The 19,315-nt window shown below is 42.3% G+C and overlaps 1 protein-coding gene across 2 annotated transcripts in view; it reads right to left on the minus strand.

The window, feature by feature from the left end:
- The window catches only part of DDX46 (DEAD-box helicase 46), an 84,803-nt gene that overhangs the window by 28,225 nt on the left and 37,263 nt on the right, over positions 1-19,315 (minus strand). For both annotated transcript variants that reach the window (XM_053293575.1, XM_053293574.1), the window contains exons 12-14: positions 7,867-7,988; positions 7,352-7,430; positions 4,206-4,288 (exon numbers count right to left, since the gene is read on the minus strand). In XM_053293575.1, coding sequence (XP_053149550.1) covers positions 4,206-4,288; positions 7,352-7,430; positions 7,867-7,988 — 284 coding nt within the window. The remainder of the gene's footprint in view (positions 1-4,205; positions 4,289-7,351; positions 7,431-7,866; positions 7,989-19,315) is intronic.

Raw genomic sequence — 19,315 nt, forward strand, 5'->3', positions numbered from 1 at the left:
TTTATTGCCTGGAGCATGTCCAGAAGCTCTAGAAATTTGATACACAGCAGCCGTTGACACGTGGTCCATCGACCTTGTGCATGGTATTGGCCGTAGTGCGCACCCCAGCCAGAGGCATCGGTGGCCATCTGTACCATAGAAGATAGTGTCTGAAAAGGTACATCCTTTCAAAGGTTCCCATCCAGGGTCCACCACACTAGGGATCTTAAGACTGAGCGCAAAATCTCCATAGAATTATATTGACAGTCCAGATTCAGCCTGAACACAGGAAGGAACCACATCTAGAGGGGGGTGCATTTGTAGATGGGCATATTGATTTGTCGAGTTGCAAAAGCCCATCAGATCCAGTAGTCTCTGAATAAGATGTGTCCACTGAATCAGTCTGGACCAGAAACTAAATTGTCCCATATCATTTGGCAGCATTCCCCTCTGGTAAATATGCCCTTTTGGCTTGTGCATCCAGCACTGCTCCGGTGCAATTTATTCTTTTTACGGAGTCAAAGTGGGACTCTACCCAGTTCACCTGAATACCCAAAGTCTCGAGGAGATGCAACACATATGAAATCTGTGATAGTAACTCATCCTTGTCTCAAGTAGCAATGAACCAATCATTGAGTTATGGGGAAATCACAATGCCCCTTGCCCTTAGATGGGCAATGACAGCACTCATGCATTTTGTAGACACCCTCAGAGCTGTGGACAACCTGAAAGAGAGCACTCTGTATTGCATTTCCCTCAGTAAACCTGAGGTACTTTGTGTTTTTCCTGTATGCCAATGTGGAAGTACGCATCTTTTAGATCCAACGTTGCAAGCCACTCCTTCTTGAAGAGGAGTGGTAGAATCTCTTGCAACATCATCATATGCAACTTCCAGGCATGGACATATTTGTTGAGTTATTTCAAGTAAATAATGGGATGGAGCCTACCATCCCATTTTGGAATCTGCTAATAGCGAGAGTAGAAACCATTGCTCCGACATGTCCACCATGCTGGGGCAATAGCGCCCTTTCCCAATAAAAGCTTCACTTCCTCCAACAAAGTAGTCATCACCAGTGTGTAACGTATCCTGGTGAAAACTTGTAAAGAGTCTAGCTCTGTCGCATAGCCCATATGGACAATATGTAGAAACCATTTGTCTGGTGTTATGTGGTGCCATGCAGATGCATAGCTTGACAGTTTGATGGAACTGGCAGGCAGGGCTGTGGAAACTGATTCAGTAGATTGTCCTGACCATTAGAGATGCAGCTTTGAGGGATCTTGTGGTTTACTGCATGACTCCTGTGATAGTTTCACCTTTTGACCACAAAGACAACATTGGTAGGGGAGGATGGGCTTCAGAAAATCTCACCGGCTATAAGGCCAGAATCTAGAAGACAAGTAAGACTGTGTAGTGGAAGGCAAATGATTTGCTGTATATTTAGATTTCTTTAATTTTTCCATGGTATTATCAGTCTCTTCGCTAAAAGAGATCTTTGCCATCAAAAGGCAATCCAATTTTTTCTTTCATGTCGTTCTGTAGGTTCACTGAATAAAGCCAAGCATAACGGTGAAAGGAAACATCAGTCAACATAGCCTCAGTTTCAGCAAAATTTTTAGCAATACTAAGCTACTGATGTGTAATGCTGGTGGATTTAATACAAGTTTCAGCAAATCATTTCTTGAACTCATCAGGAGATAAAGTCTTTTCATCCTGATACAAACATTCCCATAAGGAGTGGTGATATTTGGTTATGCAAGCAAAAGAATTAGCTATGAGAACAGATATGCAAGAGATAGAATAAACCTTATGGCCCCTAACATCAATTTTATGGCCCTCCTTATCAGCCGGAGTGGTATGACGACAGCCAGTTTTTAAAGAGGTAGCACAGTCAATTACTAACGAAATAGGAGTTGGATGCTTCACTAGGAATGAGCAATCTTCCTTCTGAACACAATATAGGCCCTGCAAACACTCCAAAGTTGGAACTGAAGTTTGCTGCACCTTCCAAGCTGATTGAGCAGCCCTTGATAGAACTGGAAGCATTGGTAGGGCACCGGCTGAGCACTGTTAGGAAGCCATTAAGTCATATACAGGATCCTTTGCTTCAGTAGTTTGCTTTTTAATTTCAGGGCCTAAAGCCTCAGCCATCTCCAAAATTTGCAGGTGGTAAGCCTTCTCATTTAGGGAAATCCAAGGCGTAGGTTGAACATTTTCCTTTGGGGAAGGGTCAGAAGGGTGTGCTGTACCCACAGATTCAGCTTCAGTTTGGAATAAGAATAATATTCACCCTTAGATGACGGTCCACTAGCCCTGGGTACATAATGGGTGGGATTCAGGGGAAGCTAGGGTAACCACATGCCCCTGTTGGGGACAAGGCTGTAGATGTATTTGCAAGGCTGTGAGGCAACACATTAGCAGGCTCCAGAGGATTTGAAGAGGGAGTTGCAGAAGTCTGAGGCTGAGGCAAAAGGGACTGACATTCAGTCACAGGAGACCTAAAAAGAGAGACACTCAACTGAGTAGCAAAAGTTCCAGGAACACCAGAAGCAAATTGCACTTGGCAGAATTTCTCCATGGTGGAAATCTGTTGTGCTTTCTACAAACAATACTCCTTGTAGTCCTACGGGAGGCCAGGAGAAGCAGTATCATATCTTTCCCTATAGCTTTCCCCAAAAGTAGGAAAATGTGGGGACATAGAGTAGCGATGGCCCAAGGAGGAACCACATCGAAGAGTACACTTGCTTTGGGGCTTAGGCTGTATAAACGCTTGTCCAGCATCACCACCTTGTAAGCAAGCCGGAGGAGGAGAGACAGGACCAGCAGGCACAAAACGGGCAGGAGACATAGAAAGTGTTTTAGGGACAGGCACAAAACCTTCATCCAAATCAGGGTCAACATCTAAACCTCAATTCAGGAACCTTTTAAATGTAGAAGCCGAAAGAGTACTGTTAGAGTAAGAGAGTGAAAAAAGTGTCTTGGTAGACACAGGGTCTAACGCCTCTTCCTTACTTTGATGGTGCTGATCAATCTCGAGAGAGTTCCGCGCAGGCGCAGAACCCATTACTAATGGAGCTCAATGGATTACGATCCAGATTAGAAACAGACATCGAGGGATGATGTCAATCGCTCGTCAATACCAACGCAAGCTCAGCACACAGCCGTGTAGAACTTCCTGAAGTGGAGATCGACCTCGATTTCAAAAACTGCACAGCAGTTGGAGATGGGAGTGCTAACAGTAGATCTGGGCACTGTAGATGGTGCCAATGTAGACATCGGCGTAGCTAATCCCACCTGCGTCAGTCAATCCTGACATGGAAAGCTAGACAGCAGTCAGAGTGCTGACCATTGCCCATGAGGTTGGAACAGCAACCTTCTCCATGTGGCTCTTTGAGATGAAGGGTGATTGCTGTTTGATGAGGAAGTCATCTTATGCTTTCTATGTTGATAAGAAGAAGAACCCTTTGGCACATCCGTGGGATTACTGAACATTGTGTCAGTAGAGGTCATGACCAATGTCGAGGGTTTAGACTGTGCAGCTGCTACAGTTCCTGACACCAACTTTGACAGAGATCGAGGTGTCAGCAGTGGCAGTCTAAGTACTTGCTTATACGACACTCAAAGACACAGAGCCAGATTCTTCAAAGTTTGTCAGGAAAACTAAGTACAGATCTTACATTAAGTAGTATTATGTTTTTCTCCCAAACATAAAAGACAGCTGTCATGGCGATCAGTGGATGGCAATTTGCCCCCACAATCAACACATCTTTAGAAAGTCTTTTTAGCATCCATTTGGAAAACTAAGGGGATAACATGGAAAAAACCAATGTCCAGAAGCAAAAGAGTAGTAACAAGGCTGTCCAAATTCACAAAGCCAAAAACCCCCAGTCCAATCACTTTACTCACAGAATCTAACAGAGTAACCAAGGAGCAGAAACCAATCAAGGTTAATGCTAAGGCAGTCAGAAACTGAGGAAACGATGCTCAAATTAACAAAATAAATGGCCATGCTGAGTGCGAGAGGCCAAGCATGGGTGCCACAAGAGCTTGTGGAATACACTCGTGAGGTCCTGTGCAGGCGCAGAGCCCCAGCTTTATGGATGGTAATGGATCGCAATCCAAATTATTAGTTCATAACAGAGCAGAACTAGATCGATACAAATTTCACTCATGATCCCTTTTCAGTTCTAAGCAAAAAACCTGGAGTTTAGTAATGTCCCAATCTCACCTGAGGCTCAAAGCCCATGTCAAACATTCTGTCAGCTTCATCAAGGACAACATAAGTAACTCTTCGAAGATTTGTCACCCGACCTGTGGAAAGGAGAGAGAAAAACAAAGAGAAACAAAAATGAGCTAACAGCTATTTGTCCTCAACAGCAAATACTGTATAAATAAAATGATACATATCCGACTAGCATCTAAAGAAACATTTAACTTGTATTTATTTTTAAAAAGCAATTCACTAAATGCCTTATCTCTTTTTTTTCCCCTGTGACAGACATTGTGGCAATTGTGTACTGGTACACAAGGCCTGTTATTTTATATATCTCTTCTCTTGCATACCAATTTAGGGCCAGAAGAACCTATAAAATTCAGAAAACAGCCCTCACCAAAACACATCATAAAACTAAGACTGAGGTGAAGCAACGAGCCACATCAGCCATTATCTGTGAGCGCCACCTAGGAAAAAACATATTAGAGATTACAGCGCATGTGTGGAAGGCAAAGTTCAAGTGCTAACTGAAGAAGTCTTAGAAAAATCTTCATGTAGATTATAATCTGAAACATTTAGGATGGATGAAAGTCAAACCACAGTGAAGGCAATGAAAGTTTTGTCACCAATTTAAAAAGAAGCAGGATTTCTCCCACTGATTTGCAGATGACAGCAAATGGTTCCACATACCAATTAATGAGTAATATATAATCAAAGTTTTCCACATCTATGCACATAGGTTGAACTAATTAATTCAATTAGTTTAAAAACCAACAGCTATCCCAGTCACAGTGACAAATGGACCTATACATAAGTCATTTGTCTTAGGCAATGGGCTCAACCAAAAGAAATTTATATAAGAATTTTATTTTTAAGAGTAACAGATAATATCTCAAGGGTACTGGCAGAGAACAGGCAGCATTCGGACAAAGTTCCAACAAAAGTCATGGGATTTCAGTTAGTTGTGACTAACTTTCATTGATTTCAATGGTGCTTTGTCACAACTATGATGCTGCCCAACATATCTGAAACTATAGTATGGTAAGTACAGCAGCAATTCTACACCATAGCTTGGACCCACAGTTCTCCATATCCTGGTGGAAAGCACTACCACGCACACTACTCTAGAGGAGTAGAGTGATGGAGCAGTGTGCCATATGACACAAGAGGCTGAGGGGGTAGGAAGAGAATCAGAAGAATACATGCATAAGCATAAGCATACACACACACACACACACACACACACACACACACACACACACACAATGTGCCTTTCAATTCCACCCAAGGACCTTTCAATCCAAGCCCATGTAATTTGTAATTAGGAGAGAGCAGCTTGGGGATTTAAACCAAGAGTCTTGAACCCTCAAAACTGCAAAAGGATAATGGAAATTTATTATCTTAAAACAGCACTTTAGGCATGTTTTCAAATGCCAATCTTGCTGTTTCTATTACTCTAGTTCACGAAGAAACTAGTGATGAAACTGAAAACAAGCCCTCCCCAACTTCCTCTGAATACAAGAGCATAGTCTTTACAGGAAGCAGGGAAGTATGCAATAGCCCTGTTCAGAAGTTACTGAATCCAACATGAGTATGCCCACTAGTATCCATCCGTGTGTGTGTGGTTCTCCATCCCACCCTGACATACTCCATGGTCACACCTCTTATCTTTGAGCAGCCTTGGTCTGAAAAGGTACTCTTTATCCAGGGAGAGTGTCTCTCTATGACTTGAGATGCTAGGTACAAAGACTGTACTCATGGAGAGCAGGATGTATAGCTATGGAGCTTGTGGAGGAGGAAGTGCCAGCACAGCATCCTTCCAGTCTCTGTTGCTGGTATCTGCCTTATGTTTCTTTTTAGACTATGAGCCCTTTGGGAACAGGGGACCATCTTATTTATGTAGTATTTATTTTTCTATGTAAACCACTTTGAGAACTTTTGTTGAAGAGCGTTACATAAGTATTCATTGTAGCAACAGTAGGGAATGAGAGTCAGCATACTCACATTAGCCATGTAACCAGGTACCACAGCTTTTGAACAGGGCTACTGAGATGCACCATCACAGCCCCACTTCCAGGGCTATTCTAATTCTGTACTGACCTTCAAGACACAAGTGCTAATTCATCACAACACTTCCACTCATTCGTGAATATGCAGAAGGCTTGAATGTCACCCCAGCTACTGACAGCTATCTGCTGTAAGAGCCTCTAATTGGGCTGTGGGTTAGAATCTACCACAGTGACATACAACATGATTTTTTTGCAAGCAAGGGGAAACTCTAAAGGTGCATTTACTCCTCAAATTATTTTAATGGGTTTTTTACAGAACCAAATTTAAGGGCAATTACAAGTCAGATTTTTGCTTCTTCAGGTACAAATGCACTTATTAATATCCTAATACTAAATATTTAGACCAGGCTATATTTTCATTATTTCCTCAAAGTGCACATTACTTGGGAACAGCATTGCTGCACCTACCTTTGATGGTTTAGTCTTGGAAGCCAGCTCTATAATTCTTGAAGGGACTTTTTCCACAGAAGTCAAATGTCAACAGTTTAGTAGAGGTTTTGAAGTACAATATTTAAACAAATTATCAAACACTATCTGACAAGCATGCAATAATAAAAGTAAAAAGCATTTTCAAGCTGCAATATCTCACTTTAGTTTATTCATTTGGACTAAGCAGAAAGACTGTAATACTTATGTGTTCCTGTATTTCTGTATTCTTAAGTAGGAAGCTAATGTAAGAAATTTCAGGTTTTTGTTAAAAAAAACAACAGATTGTGCATTTACTTCAATTTAGGAATTTAGAGCTAAATTTCTTTTAGACAAAAAGTGCATTATGTTGCATTGTCAGCAAGACAGAAAGTAGCACAACTTCACAATAAGAGAAAAATAGACAATAATCTAAGCCAACCAATTTTGAGGAATAAATCTAAACTACATGTATGTCGTCTTAAAAATTCTTTATGGGCAGATTTATTTATGTCCTCCAAACATTTTTAAGATTCACATCAAAAGGCACTGAAGTTTTATGACTATGCACACCATCAGATATCACAGCTTCAAGAAATACATACATTCCAAAAGACCATTCATGAAAAATCCCTCTAAAGTTTATTTAATACAAGAATTGTATTAATTGGAAAAGCCTCTTCTTACCATTATTAGCTGCCAACATATCAATCATACGGCCAGGTGTGCAAACGATGATTTCTGCACCCCTTTTCAGTTCAGCAATCTGGATGAAAATAATCAAGAGTAAGCTATTGAAATTCATAACATCTATGATTTTGCTAATGGCACTTGAAATAATTTATTTTAACTCTGAACAATCATTTTAATATAAAATACCATCCATTTGTTAAATGTCTCCTTAAGCCTCAGTTAGTAGTGTGGGATAAATTGGCACCCCAGCTGAACATTTTGTGCAACAACCAAGACATTTTTAATTCTGTAATGGGAAGTCAAACAGTATCTTAAATGTTCTTCTAAATTTTGCAAGCAAAAAACCCAAACAGATAAAAAATGCCTATGATCATAGACTATGTTAATAATGAAATTACACATATAGTGCCATACCGAAAGCGAAACAAAACAATAAAGGTTTCTAAATAAATATTGCTCTTATGGCAACACAAGTCAAGATTCTATGAAGACAAAAGTGTTTTATATACCTGTTCACTTATTCCTGTTCCTCCATATACACACACAACTCTAAGTCCAAGTGTTTTTGAGAACTTCTTGCACTCCTTTGTAATCTGCAAGGCCAGCTCTCGAGTAGGTGTCATAATGACAGCTGAAAAGAACAAGGAGTATGACTGTAATCACGAAAATCCTAATCTTAATTTTTTTTACTCAGAAGTGATTCCCGTCAATTTTAGTGCAACGTATTTCAACCAATAATGCTTAGGATTTTAGACTATGGGCATCATCCACAGTGGTGCTTCAGCAACAGCTGGAGATGCCACTCAAACACATAGATTTAACACTGCATAAAGAACGAAGGCACATTTTAGAAGTCTTAACAACATGAATATACTTTCATTTGTTTTACAATCTTTTTAAAACACTGGACAAATCTATATATACTTTGCCTCTTCACTGCAGTAGCCTCTGGAGCAATGAACTTTGCTCCTCCAACTAATCAGATTGTAAAGAACAAGCTCCTAGGAGATCTTGGATGTGATAGATCTTGCTGCACTGGGTAGCAGAACAAGATGTTGTATTCCAAATCTACAGTTATTTCTAATATACAAGCCGACCCCGCACAGAGCATCTGTGCGCTCTTTGGGACCAGCTACCTCTCTCTCTCCACCCCCCCGTCTCCGGCGGGGCCGAGTGCCCCCGCCGCCAGCAGGCACTCCTGGGTGCGCCAGCCAATCAGGCACCTCCACAGCCCAGCCAATCAGCTGGGCTGCCAGGACGCATTTTTCCCTGGCACACCCAGGAGAATTATATATATAGATGTGTTTCAGTTTCAAGTCAGATAATTGAAGAAAAATTCAGTGTTGGAAAACATTTCAACATTAGTTTCTAAGCAAACATTTTATGGACAGCCAATGCTAACCTAATTAAATGTGAATGTGAATCAAGAATCCGGAGGTGAAAAAGATACAATTGCATCTGCAAAACTGAGCTATGCTGGGCAAAGCTGCAAGGTTATATACAGTATAAGGTTATATACAATTATATACAGTTGGTTGTTTGCCTCATATATTAACCAAAAATCATTAGGAAATGCCAGAATCCACTATCATACCATTTCACACTATCTGCTCCCTTTAAAACTCCAATTGCTAGTTCTTATGCATAAGCTTTAGATGTCTGAAGAGATACTGCTATAAGCCTTACTATGATCATGCTGAACACAGCGTTCATCCTTCTAGCCACTGGGCTGCCCCTCATCCTTTCTTGTAATACATATTTCTTGTCCTGTTTTGGATTAATCTGATGCATTTTCCCACGCACCCCTAGACATTTCCCCTTAGACGTTAATAAATATGTCATTCATGCCAATATGGGACATGTGAGCAGCAGATGTCGCAATAGCCTTAGCGAAGTGAGCCCTTACATTCCATAAGGGCTTAACCCCTTGTTGTTTATAACAAATGTAAATAAGCTCAACAAGCTAATGAGAGCACTTCTGCCTAGATACAGGGAGACCCTTATTGTTCCCCTTGTATGAGATTAAAAGCTGGTTCAATTTTCTAAAAGGGTTTGTCCTTTTTAGGTAATAGAACAAGGAACTCTGGACATCAAGGGAGTGCATCATATTTTCAAATGGTGTTGAAGGATCCAGGGGAAAAGATAGGTATAACAATATCTTGGTTCAAATGAAAATCGGAAATCACTTTAGGGATGATGGAGGAATCAGTCAGGAATACCACCTTAGTGGGATAGAATTTCGTATAAGGGGAGTCAGCTCAGAGTGCTGTCAGCTCACTGATCCTCCTAGCCCACATTATAGCCACCAGAAAAGTAACCTCCAAAGAAAGAAGTTTTAGGGAAGATGAAAAGTGGTTCAAATGGCGTTTCAGTGAGAGAGGATAGCACCAATGAAAAGCTCCAAGGCTGAATTGGTTCCTGAATAGGAGGAAATAGATTGTTAAGTCCTTTCAGAAATCTTTTTGAGTCTGGGTGAGAAAATACAGTACAGTAATCCCAGTCCGGATGGCGAGCAGACAGAGCAGCTAGATGAATGTTTAGTTTACTATTGGAAAGCCCTAATCTTTTCAGTACTGCTCCTTGTCTCTTCTAACAGCTTTCTGAAATTCCCTATTAAGTTCCTTCCTGAGGTCTTTATCTTTCTTGACTTTGGCCTCTCTCCTCTTCTTAGCAATTTCCACTGTCTCTTCTGACATCCATTTTGCTTTCTTCTGTTTCTTGGTCTTTGGCAGTCTCTTTTCACATTCATCCTTAATTTCTTTGATTTTATTTCACAGTTCCTCTGGTTCCCTATGAATAAGGTTCAGAACTTCAAAGCAGTTCCTGATGTTCTCCTTCAAAATGGTGGATACATTTTTCAAGACTGTATTGTGGAAACTGGATAGCTTTATTTTTCTCCTTTAGTTTAACTTGAAACTTGCACATGGGCAGTTTATGATCTGTTCCACAATCGGCTCCTGGCCATGTTTTTGCTGTTATAATTGAGCTCTTCCACCTCCTTGCACCAATAATGTAATCAATTTGATTTCGGTGTACTCTATCTGAAAATGTCAATGTGTATAGGTGCCACTTTGGTTGGTTAAAGAATGTAAGCAATGAAGAGATTATGGGATTGGCAGAAACTAATAAGTCGTTCTCCTGCTTCATTTCTGTTTCCTAGGCCACACAATCCAACTGTGTTTTCCTCCTAACCTTTTCCAATTTTGGCATTCCAGTCTCTAACCACCACCAGCACATCCTGCTTGCATGTTCTGTCAATTTCAGACTGAACTTGAACATAGAACTCATAAACTTTCTCTTCTTCTGCATCAGTCGTTGGGGCATAGACCTAGAAAAACTGTCATATTAAATGGTAATCCATGAAATCCAATTGATATTAGTCTGTCACTGACTGCATTGTACCCAATGCGGTATATATCATGCTATATCCTTCCTGACTATGAAAGCAACGCCATTCCTTCTTTGTTTTTCATGTCCTGCGTGGTAAACGGTATGGTTTTCTAACTGAAAGTGTCCTATTAGAGTCCATTTTAATTCACTGATGCCCAAGATGTCAATCTGTAGTTAATTCATTTTATCTTTCACTGTGTCGAGCTAACCCATATTCATGCTTCTTACGTTTCACATTCCCATTGTAATTCTGTCTTTGCAGAACTACAACATCATCTGTAAAGACCTTGACGATGGAAATAGACATGGAAAAACAAGAAAAGTTTTCCAAAAGATCTCTGAACTCAGAAGGAAGTTCCAATCTCGAATTGGTATGTTAAGGGATGCCAAAAGACAGATAGTAATTGGTTCAGAGAAGATCAAACAGAGATTGAAGGAGCAGGGGTGTAGCTATAATTGGGCAGATGGGTTCAAAGAACCCAGGCCCCCTAGCTCCCCTCTCCCTATTTTCTTCATTATCCGAGGGGCCACCGAGGAGAGCAGTGAACACGGGCCCCCTCTCCCCTAGCTACGCCCCTGGGAAGGAGTATACTGAAAAGCTGTACAGAAGGGATGTCAACATCCAAGATACTTTAGAAGATATCCCCTACTTGCAAAAACCTCTAGTACAGGAAGATGAAGTTACATCAGCACTCCAGGCATTACCAAGTTGAAAGGTTACAGGAATTGATTGGACAGCTACAGAAATATGGCAAGGAACAGAATCAGAATCAGTCAAGGCTCTAACCAAACAATGCCAGCAAATCTGGAGAATGACACAGTGGCCAACAGATTGGAAAAGGTCAGTATACATACCCATGCCAAAGAAAAGAGACTTAACAGATTGCGCAAACCACAGCACAATCGATCTTCTATATATTTATTTCTCCTAGGTGTACCTATCACTAATCCCATGCGTGGCAGCTCTTGCAAGAGTTCGTGAGCAGCTGCCGGACAAGTGACGGGAACGGGGAGAAAACAGCTGCTGGGATGAGGAGGCGGCCCAGCCCGGCTGCTGAGATGAGGAGGCACCGGTGGGCCTGCCCGGCCGCCAGGAGCAGGCAGCAGCGGGCAGGAGAAGGAGACCTCCTGCCTGCTGCCCGAGGAGGTGCATCAGGGTGATCCAGTTGACATAATATACCTGGACTTCCAAAAAGCTTTTGACAAAGTTTGTCATCAAAGACTCCTGAGGAAACTTAGCAGTCATGGGATAAGGGGACAAGTACGTGTGGATTGCTAACTGGTTGAAAGACAGGAAACAGAGGGTAGGTATAAATGGAGAGTTTTCACAATGGAGGGAAGTAAGAAGTGGGGTCCCCCAGGGATCTGTACTGGGACCTCTGCTTTTTAATTTATTCATAAATGATCTAGAAGCAGGGGTAAGTAGCAAGGCAGCCAATTTTGCAGATGATACCAAACTCTTCCGGGTAGTGAAATCCAAAACGGATTGTGAGGAGCTCCAAAAGGATCTCTCCAAACTGGGGGAGTGGGCGACAAAATGGCAAATGCAGTTCAGTGTTAGCAAGTGTAAAGTGATGCACATTGGGACAAAAAACCCCAACTTTAAGTATATGCTGATGGGATCCGAGTTATCGGTGACTGACCAGGAGACGGATCTTGGGCTCATGGTGGACAGCTTGTTGAAAGTGTCGACTCAATGTGCAGCAGCTGTGAAAAAGGCCAATTCTATGCTAGGGATCATTAGGAAGGGGATTGAAAATAAAACTGCTAATATTATAATGCCCTTATACAAATATATGGTGTGGCCACACCTGGAGTACTGCGTACAATTCTGGTCACCACATCTAAAAAAGGACATTGTAGAATTGGAAGAGGTGCAGAAGAGGGCAACCAAGATGATCAGGGACCTAGAGCACCTTTCTTATGAGGCAAGGCTACAACACCTGGGGCTTTTTAGTTTACAGAAAAGACGACTGCGGGGAGACATGATAGAGATCTATAATATCATGCATGGTGTGGAGAAAGTGGATAGAGAGAAATTCTTCTCCCTTTCACATAACGCTAGAACCAGGGGTCATCCCATGAAATTGATTGCCAGGAAATCTAGGACCAACAAACAGAAGTACTTTGTCACACAATGCATAATCAACTTGTGGAATTCTCTGCCACAAGATGTGGTGACAGCCAACAACCTGGATGGCTTTAAGAGGAGTTTGGATAACTTCATGGAGGAGAGGTCTATCATCGGCTACTAGTTGGAGGGCTAAAGGCCACCTCCAGCCTCAAAGGCAGGATGCCTCTGAGTACCAGTTGCAGGGGAGTAACAGCAGGAGAGAGGGCATGCCCTCAACTCCTGCCTGTGGCTTTCAGCTGTAACTGGTGGGCCATTGTGCGAAACAAGATGCTGGACTAGATGGGCCTTAGGCCTGATCCAGCAGGGCTGTTCTTATGTTCTTATGAGAATCGGGCAATTTGGGTGGGGGGGGGGGGAGAAGAGGGCCTCTGCGCCCGGCCCAGCTAGTATCCTCAATTTCCAATCCAACGCAAATTAGAGCCCTACGTGGAAAAGGGAAATGCCGAATGTTCAAGCTGGTTTCAGAAAAGGCCAAGCAACTAGCGACATCATTGCTGATGTACGCTGGATAATAGAGAAAGCCAAAAGATACCAAAAATAAGTCAATATGTGCTTTATTGACCACAGAAAAGACTTTGATTGTGTTGACAATGTCAAGTTGTGGAATACCCTTAGGAAAATGGATATCCCAGAACATCGCACTGTTCTAATGAGAAACCCATATAAAGGACTGGAAGCCACAGTCCAGACAGAACATGGCGAAACAGACTGGTTTCAGATCGGCAAAGGAGCAAGACAAGGCTGTATACTTTCTCCTTATTTATTCAACTGATATGCTGAACATATACTGAGAGAAGCTGAACTGGAAGAAGATGAGCATGGTTTTAAAGTTGGAAGAAGAAACATCAGTAACCTGCTCTACGCTGTTGACACCACTCTGATAGCTGAGAATGCAGATGATCTGCAAGCTCTAGCAACGAAAGTCAAGGAGGACAGTGAAAAATTGGACGACGACTAAATGTCATGAAGACTAAACTAATGACAACAGGTACAGCAGCCAGCCTCAGAACTGATAATGAAGACAATAAAGTGGTGGATAGCAGCTTCTGCCTTTTAGGATTGACAATCAAAAGTAAAGAATCTAGCAATCAAGAAATATGTCACAGACTAGCACTTGATAGAGTTGCAATGAAGGCCTTGGAAAGACTATTTAGTTGCCGTGATGTGTCTATACCCAACAAAGATCAGAATTGTTCGGACAATGGTTCTCCCCCCGCCATGTTTCTGCCTCCTTTGGTGCTCCGAGAAGCAGGAGCCAAAAAAACTTTATAATTAGGGAAATCAAAGTTGTCCATCCTCCAGGTCTCCTGTAGGAGGAGCACCTCGTGGTTAGCAATAAATGCAGATAGCTCAGGGTCCTGATCTTTTTGTAGCCAACCAACAACATTCCATGCAAGTAACATGGATGCAAAAGCTGGACTTTGAAGAAGCGGGACAGAAAACATATTGACGTGGTTCTGGAAATAGACTCAAAACCCCTGTTCGAGACATTAATTGCTCATCGCAATGAAGTCCCTCCCAAGTAATTGGCAGAAGAGATTGCAGAGATGGAAAATAGAGCTCAGATCAGTCCATCTCATTCATCCAAGGTGGCGAACTTGACTGATCAGGGGGAAAAGTTGACATTCACAATTACTTTCATGGAATGCTGTTGGTTGGCTACAAAAAGACCAGGACCCTGAGCTATCTGCATTTATTGCTAACCACGAGGTGCTCCTCCTACAGGAGACCTGGAGGACGGACAACTTTGATTTCCCTTATTATAAAGATTTTTGGCTCCTGCTTCTTGGAGCACTAAAGGAAGCAGAAACATGGGGGGGTGGGCTCGCAATAGGTGTTTCCCATGGGCTAAGAGCAGAAACCCTAGTTCTGCCTTGCTGCTCTAATATCGCGATGGCAGTCCTGCTTCTCACACATGAAACACAAATTATTCTTGTCAATCTGTATATGCCCATTTTATGTCTTAGAATACATAGTAAATCTCACTGGGGTGATTTTGAAAGATACCTCATGCAGCTGATGATGGACCATCCGAGGGCAGCAATAATGATAGGGGACAACTGTAATGCCAGAATTAATGTGCTTGAGGACTCAGGAATGGGGGGTATGCCCCACCTGACATCAGAAGACTCTCCTCTTGCATCAACTCGTATCCTGATAGACCAGGGCAGTAACTTTACTGTCAGGCTGCTGGTACAGCTGACTAACAAATTAGACCTCCATATTCTTAATGGAGCCGTCAAAGGAGACTGCCCTGGCCAATTTACCTTTTTTCTCAGTATAAAACGACAATAGACTATGTAATGGTCTCTGGGGGGCTTATAGACAAAATAATACAGCTGAAGGTTATCCCAAGACCTGAGAGTGACCATTTCCCTTTGAGGGTCACTTGCCATCTAGCCAATGAGGGGATCATAGAACCCTCATCCAACCGCAGGGATGACCCAGAGACAAAATCCTCCGTTTCGGGCCAGAGAATTAAGTGGTCCCCAGAGCTGGAGGCCAGACTCACGAACTGGTGTTATTTAGAAGCAGGAATGGAGGAGCATAAAAAAATAACCCTAGCCTGCATTAAACGGTGCGAAGGACCCGCCCCCGAAGGGGTGCAGGTGTCCCAGACTGAAGTGACTGCTAATTACGAAGCCTTGATTTCTCTACTTATCCCTTTACTGGTCAGAGGCACTCAAGCCAGGGCCGCCTTGCACGTATCTTACAATAAACCCTGGTTCGACCAGGACTGTAAAAAGGTGAAAAAAGTACTGCTAAAACTCTCTGCTGACCGCAAAATAAATAACACCTTATCCTTAGACATGAAATTCAAACAATATAAGGTTTTATAATTTATACTGAATATAAATTCAATACAAATCTCTGATTAGAGCCAAAAAGGAGGCCCAGAAAGAAAGACGGTGGTTAGAGCATATAACAGCCCTTAATAAGGATGAAGCCAGTTTCTGGCACTTAGTATCCGGGGTTAATTCGTTACCTAGACAAATTTCAATCCCGGAGGAAAGATGGGTAAACCATTTCACTAAAATCTATGCTGCCCCACAAGTACACTTAACCTTTCCACCTCGGCCCAGCATCCCCCCCGGAGAAATTGCCTATATGGCCTCCAGTTACCACTGAAGAAGTGGAGAATTTGATTGGACAGCTAAAGAGAGGCAAATCCCCAGGAAAAGATTATATCCCCCCTGACTTTTTAAGGGCCAATGTTAGCTGGTGGGCTCTGCTCTTAACTTCCATGTTCACTTACATAGACCTAACAACAAATATGCCCAATGACTGGGAACAGGCAACTGTCGTCCCAATTCACAAAAAAGGCCCGTCTGATGACCCGTTGAATTACCGACCCATAAGTCTATTAAGCGTAATTGGTAAGTTATACGCTAAACATCTAAATTCCAAATTGTTGGACTGGATGGAGAAAGAAAACATTCTAGAACAAGAATAAGCAGGGTTCAAAAAAAGAAGATCAGTAATGGATAACTGTTCGGTCCTCCAATGTTTAATAGAGAAATACGTTGAGGGCAGAAAGGCGCCATTATATGTCGCCTTTATAGACTTTAAGAGCGCCTTTGACTCAATATCCAGGGATGCTCTCTGAGAGAAACTCACAAACTCTTCTACTGATAAGAGATTGCTAACTCTAATAAACAAACTCTATGAGAACACGAGTCTGAGAGTAAAATGTGACCATAATGGCCAATTATCCAGAGAGATCCTTGTAGGAAGGGGGGTCCAGCAGGGATGCATATTATTAGCACCAGCTCTTTTCAGTTTCTACATAAACGGCCTAATCACCCGCCTACGGCAAGTTGAAACTCACGAGCCAAAGATAGGGGATAGGTGTTTACCTAACCTCATGTATGCAGATTATGCTGGCCTTGGGCCGAAGGAAACAAATACATACACACATGTATGCAGATGACAAGGCCTTATTGTCACAGACCAGAGTTGGCCTAAAAAGAGCATTAGAATGCTTGAGTCTGCTCTGCAAGAGGAATTTTTTGGAAATTAACTCTACCAAAACTAAAATCGTGAGATTTGCAAAGAAGCAATGGATCTTTAGATGGTCTATAGGTGGAGCTAGAGTAGAGCAGGTGAGGTCTTACAGATACCTGGGGGTGGTGTTCCAGTCCAATGGAGGTACTTCTATGCACACCAGTGCCACTAAATTGAAAGCCACCCGATCTTCTATGGCAATTAGGAATTTTTTCTGGGCACAAGGTGGTGGCTACATTCCGGCAGCAAATAAAGCCTTTCAGGCTAAAGTGATACCTCAGCTGCTATACGGGGTTCAGGTTAGACCGTTAAAAGATTTACAAGCTTTAGAAAAAGTCCTATCGGGCTTTCTGAGATCACTGTTGGGGGTACCAAAATGCGTCCCGAACTCCTTAATACGGCTGGAGACTGGGCTTTTGAAATTGGAGACTAGGGCCTGGCTTCTTATCATCCTGTATTGGATTAAGACTTATCTATACCCAGTAGGACTTATACCTCACCTCCTTGCCGCTACCCCACAACCCAGTTGGTGTAAGGCGGTTGAGGAAAGACTCCGGACAATGGGCTTCTGCCCAGCACAATTGTTAGAGTATGGTGAGTCAATGGCAAGATGCCTAGTTAAACAAAGTCTCAGGGACATAAACTTCCAGGAGGAAAGGGCCTCTATAAATAGGCCTCTACAATGCCTAAGTGCCAAGAAAGATTGGGCCATAGCCTCTTATTTTGACACAATCTATTTACCAAAACTTCGCTGGGCATTTACAAGAGCTTGCCTGAATGCCCTACCCTCAGCGATGTTATCAGGGAAATTTGAGAGAAAACCCTATGATGAGAGACTATGCCCTTGCGGATCTGCTCCCGAAACACTAAAGCATTCACTGTTACATTGCCCACTTTACATCAAAGGAACATAGGAAGCTGCCATATACTGAGTCAGACCATTGGTCTATCTAGATCAGTATTGTCTTCACAGACTGGCAGCAGCTTCTCCAAGGTTGCAGGCAGGAATCTCTCTCAGCCCTATCTTGGAGAAAAGCTTGAACTTAGATGCTCTTCCCAGAGTGGCTCCATCCACTAAGGGGAATATCTTACAATGCTCACACTTCTAGTCTCCCTTTCATATGCAACCAGGGCAGACCCTGCTTAGCTAAGGGGACAAATCATGCTTGCTACCACAAGACCAGCTCTCCTCTCTTAAACATTGAAAGAGATTTATTTTTATCCCAGTAACTGAAAGGTCTCAAAAGCCACTCGGAGGAGACGATTCTTACTTGTTTATTAGAAGATAGGGATCCAACAATATCCTTGGCGATTGCCAAATTCTGTTATACGTTGACCAAATTAAGAGAGGCTAGAGCACAGCAATCAGCTACTGCCAAAGGTTCTTGATTTTATGTATCTGATAATATTTTACTTTTTGTTTTTGTTTCTCTCTTTACCGAGTATATTTTGTTTCTATTGCTGTTTGATCTAAGATCGTAAATAAACTAAACTAATTGACGCTTTTTTGATGTTGGAGAAGACATTTGAGGATATCATGGACAGCCAGAAAAACAAATGTGTCATAGAACAAATCAATCCAGAATCTTCACTCGAGGCACGAATGACCAGGCTCAAACTATCATACTTCAGACACATTATGCGAAGACCCAGCTCCCTTGAGAAGTCCATAATACTGGGGAAAGTTGAAGGAAAGAGATGAAGAGAATGACCAGTAGCAAGGTGGATGGACTTGATTACGACAGCAATGAATGCACCACTGAGAGACCTTAAAGGTCAAGTTGAAGATAGATCATCCTGGAGAGAATTTGTCTATGTGATAGCTAAGAGTTGACGCCAACCTGACTGCACTTAATCAATCAAATCTTTTCAGACCTGTGAGGTTCAGAATGATCTGGTGAATTGTGGCAGGGAAAGGGTCGCAACCCTTCAAAGGCGCATGGAGAGTAAGTTGTTTCCACTTACACATATAATTTCATCGAGTGGATTCTTTCATCTCATTTCATTCAAGAGGCTAGTGTCTAGCAATTGACTTTCCAAGCCATCAGATTAAGCACTTCTAAGTTGGGGTGAAACCCGCAGCTCTTCTCTTGAGATAGAAGAGGCAACCTATCTTTTTGGATGGGCGTAGCAGGGAAGTGAACCATGGTTGTTGAGGCCACCAAAGTATGACAATACGCATCGTGTCCGATCTTGTAACACCTTGCTTAGGACCCTGGAGAGTAGACAGAACAGAGGGGGAAAGGTAGTACAGGTGGACAGTCCAGGGCATTTGGAAAGCATCTCCCAAAGAGAACTTCCCAAGACCCATTCGAGAGCAATACAGAAATACAGTTCTTGTTTTGTTGTGTTGCAAAGAAGAAGATTCTTGGCGCCTCCCAGGAATGGAAAATGGTGCAGAGGATCTCCCAATTCAGCTCCCACTTGTG

Source organism: Hemicordylus capensis, chromosome 2 (assembly GCF_027244095.1).
Source record: "Hemicordylus capensis ecotype Gifberg chromosome 2, rHemCap1.1.pri, whole genome shotgun sequence".
Lineage (NCBI taxonomy): Eukaryota > Metazoa > Chordata > Lepidosauria > Squamata > Cordylidae > Hemicordylus > Hemicordylus capensis.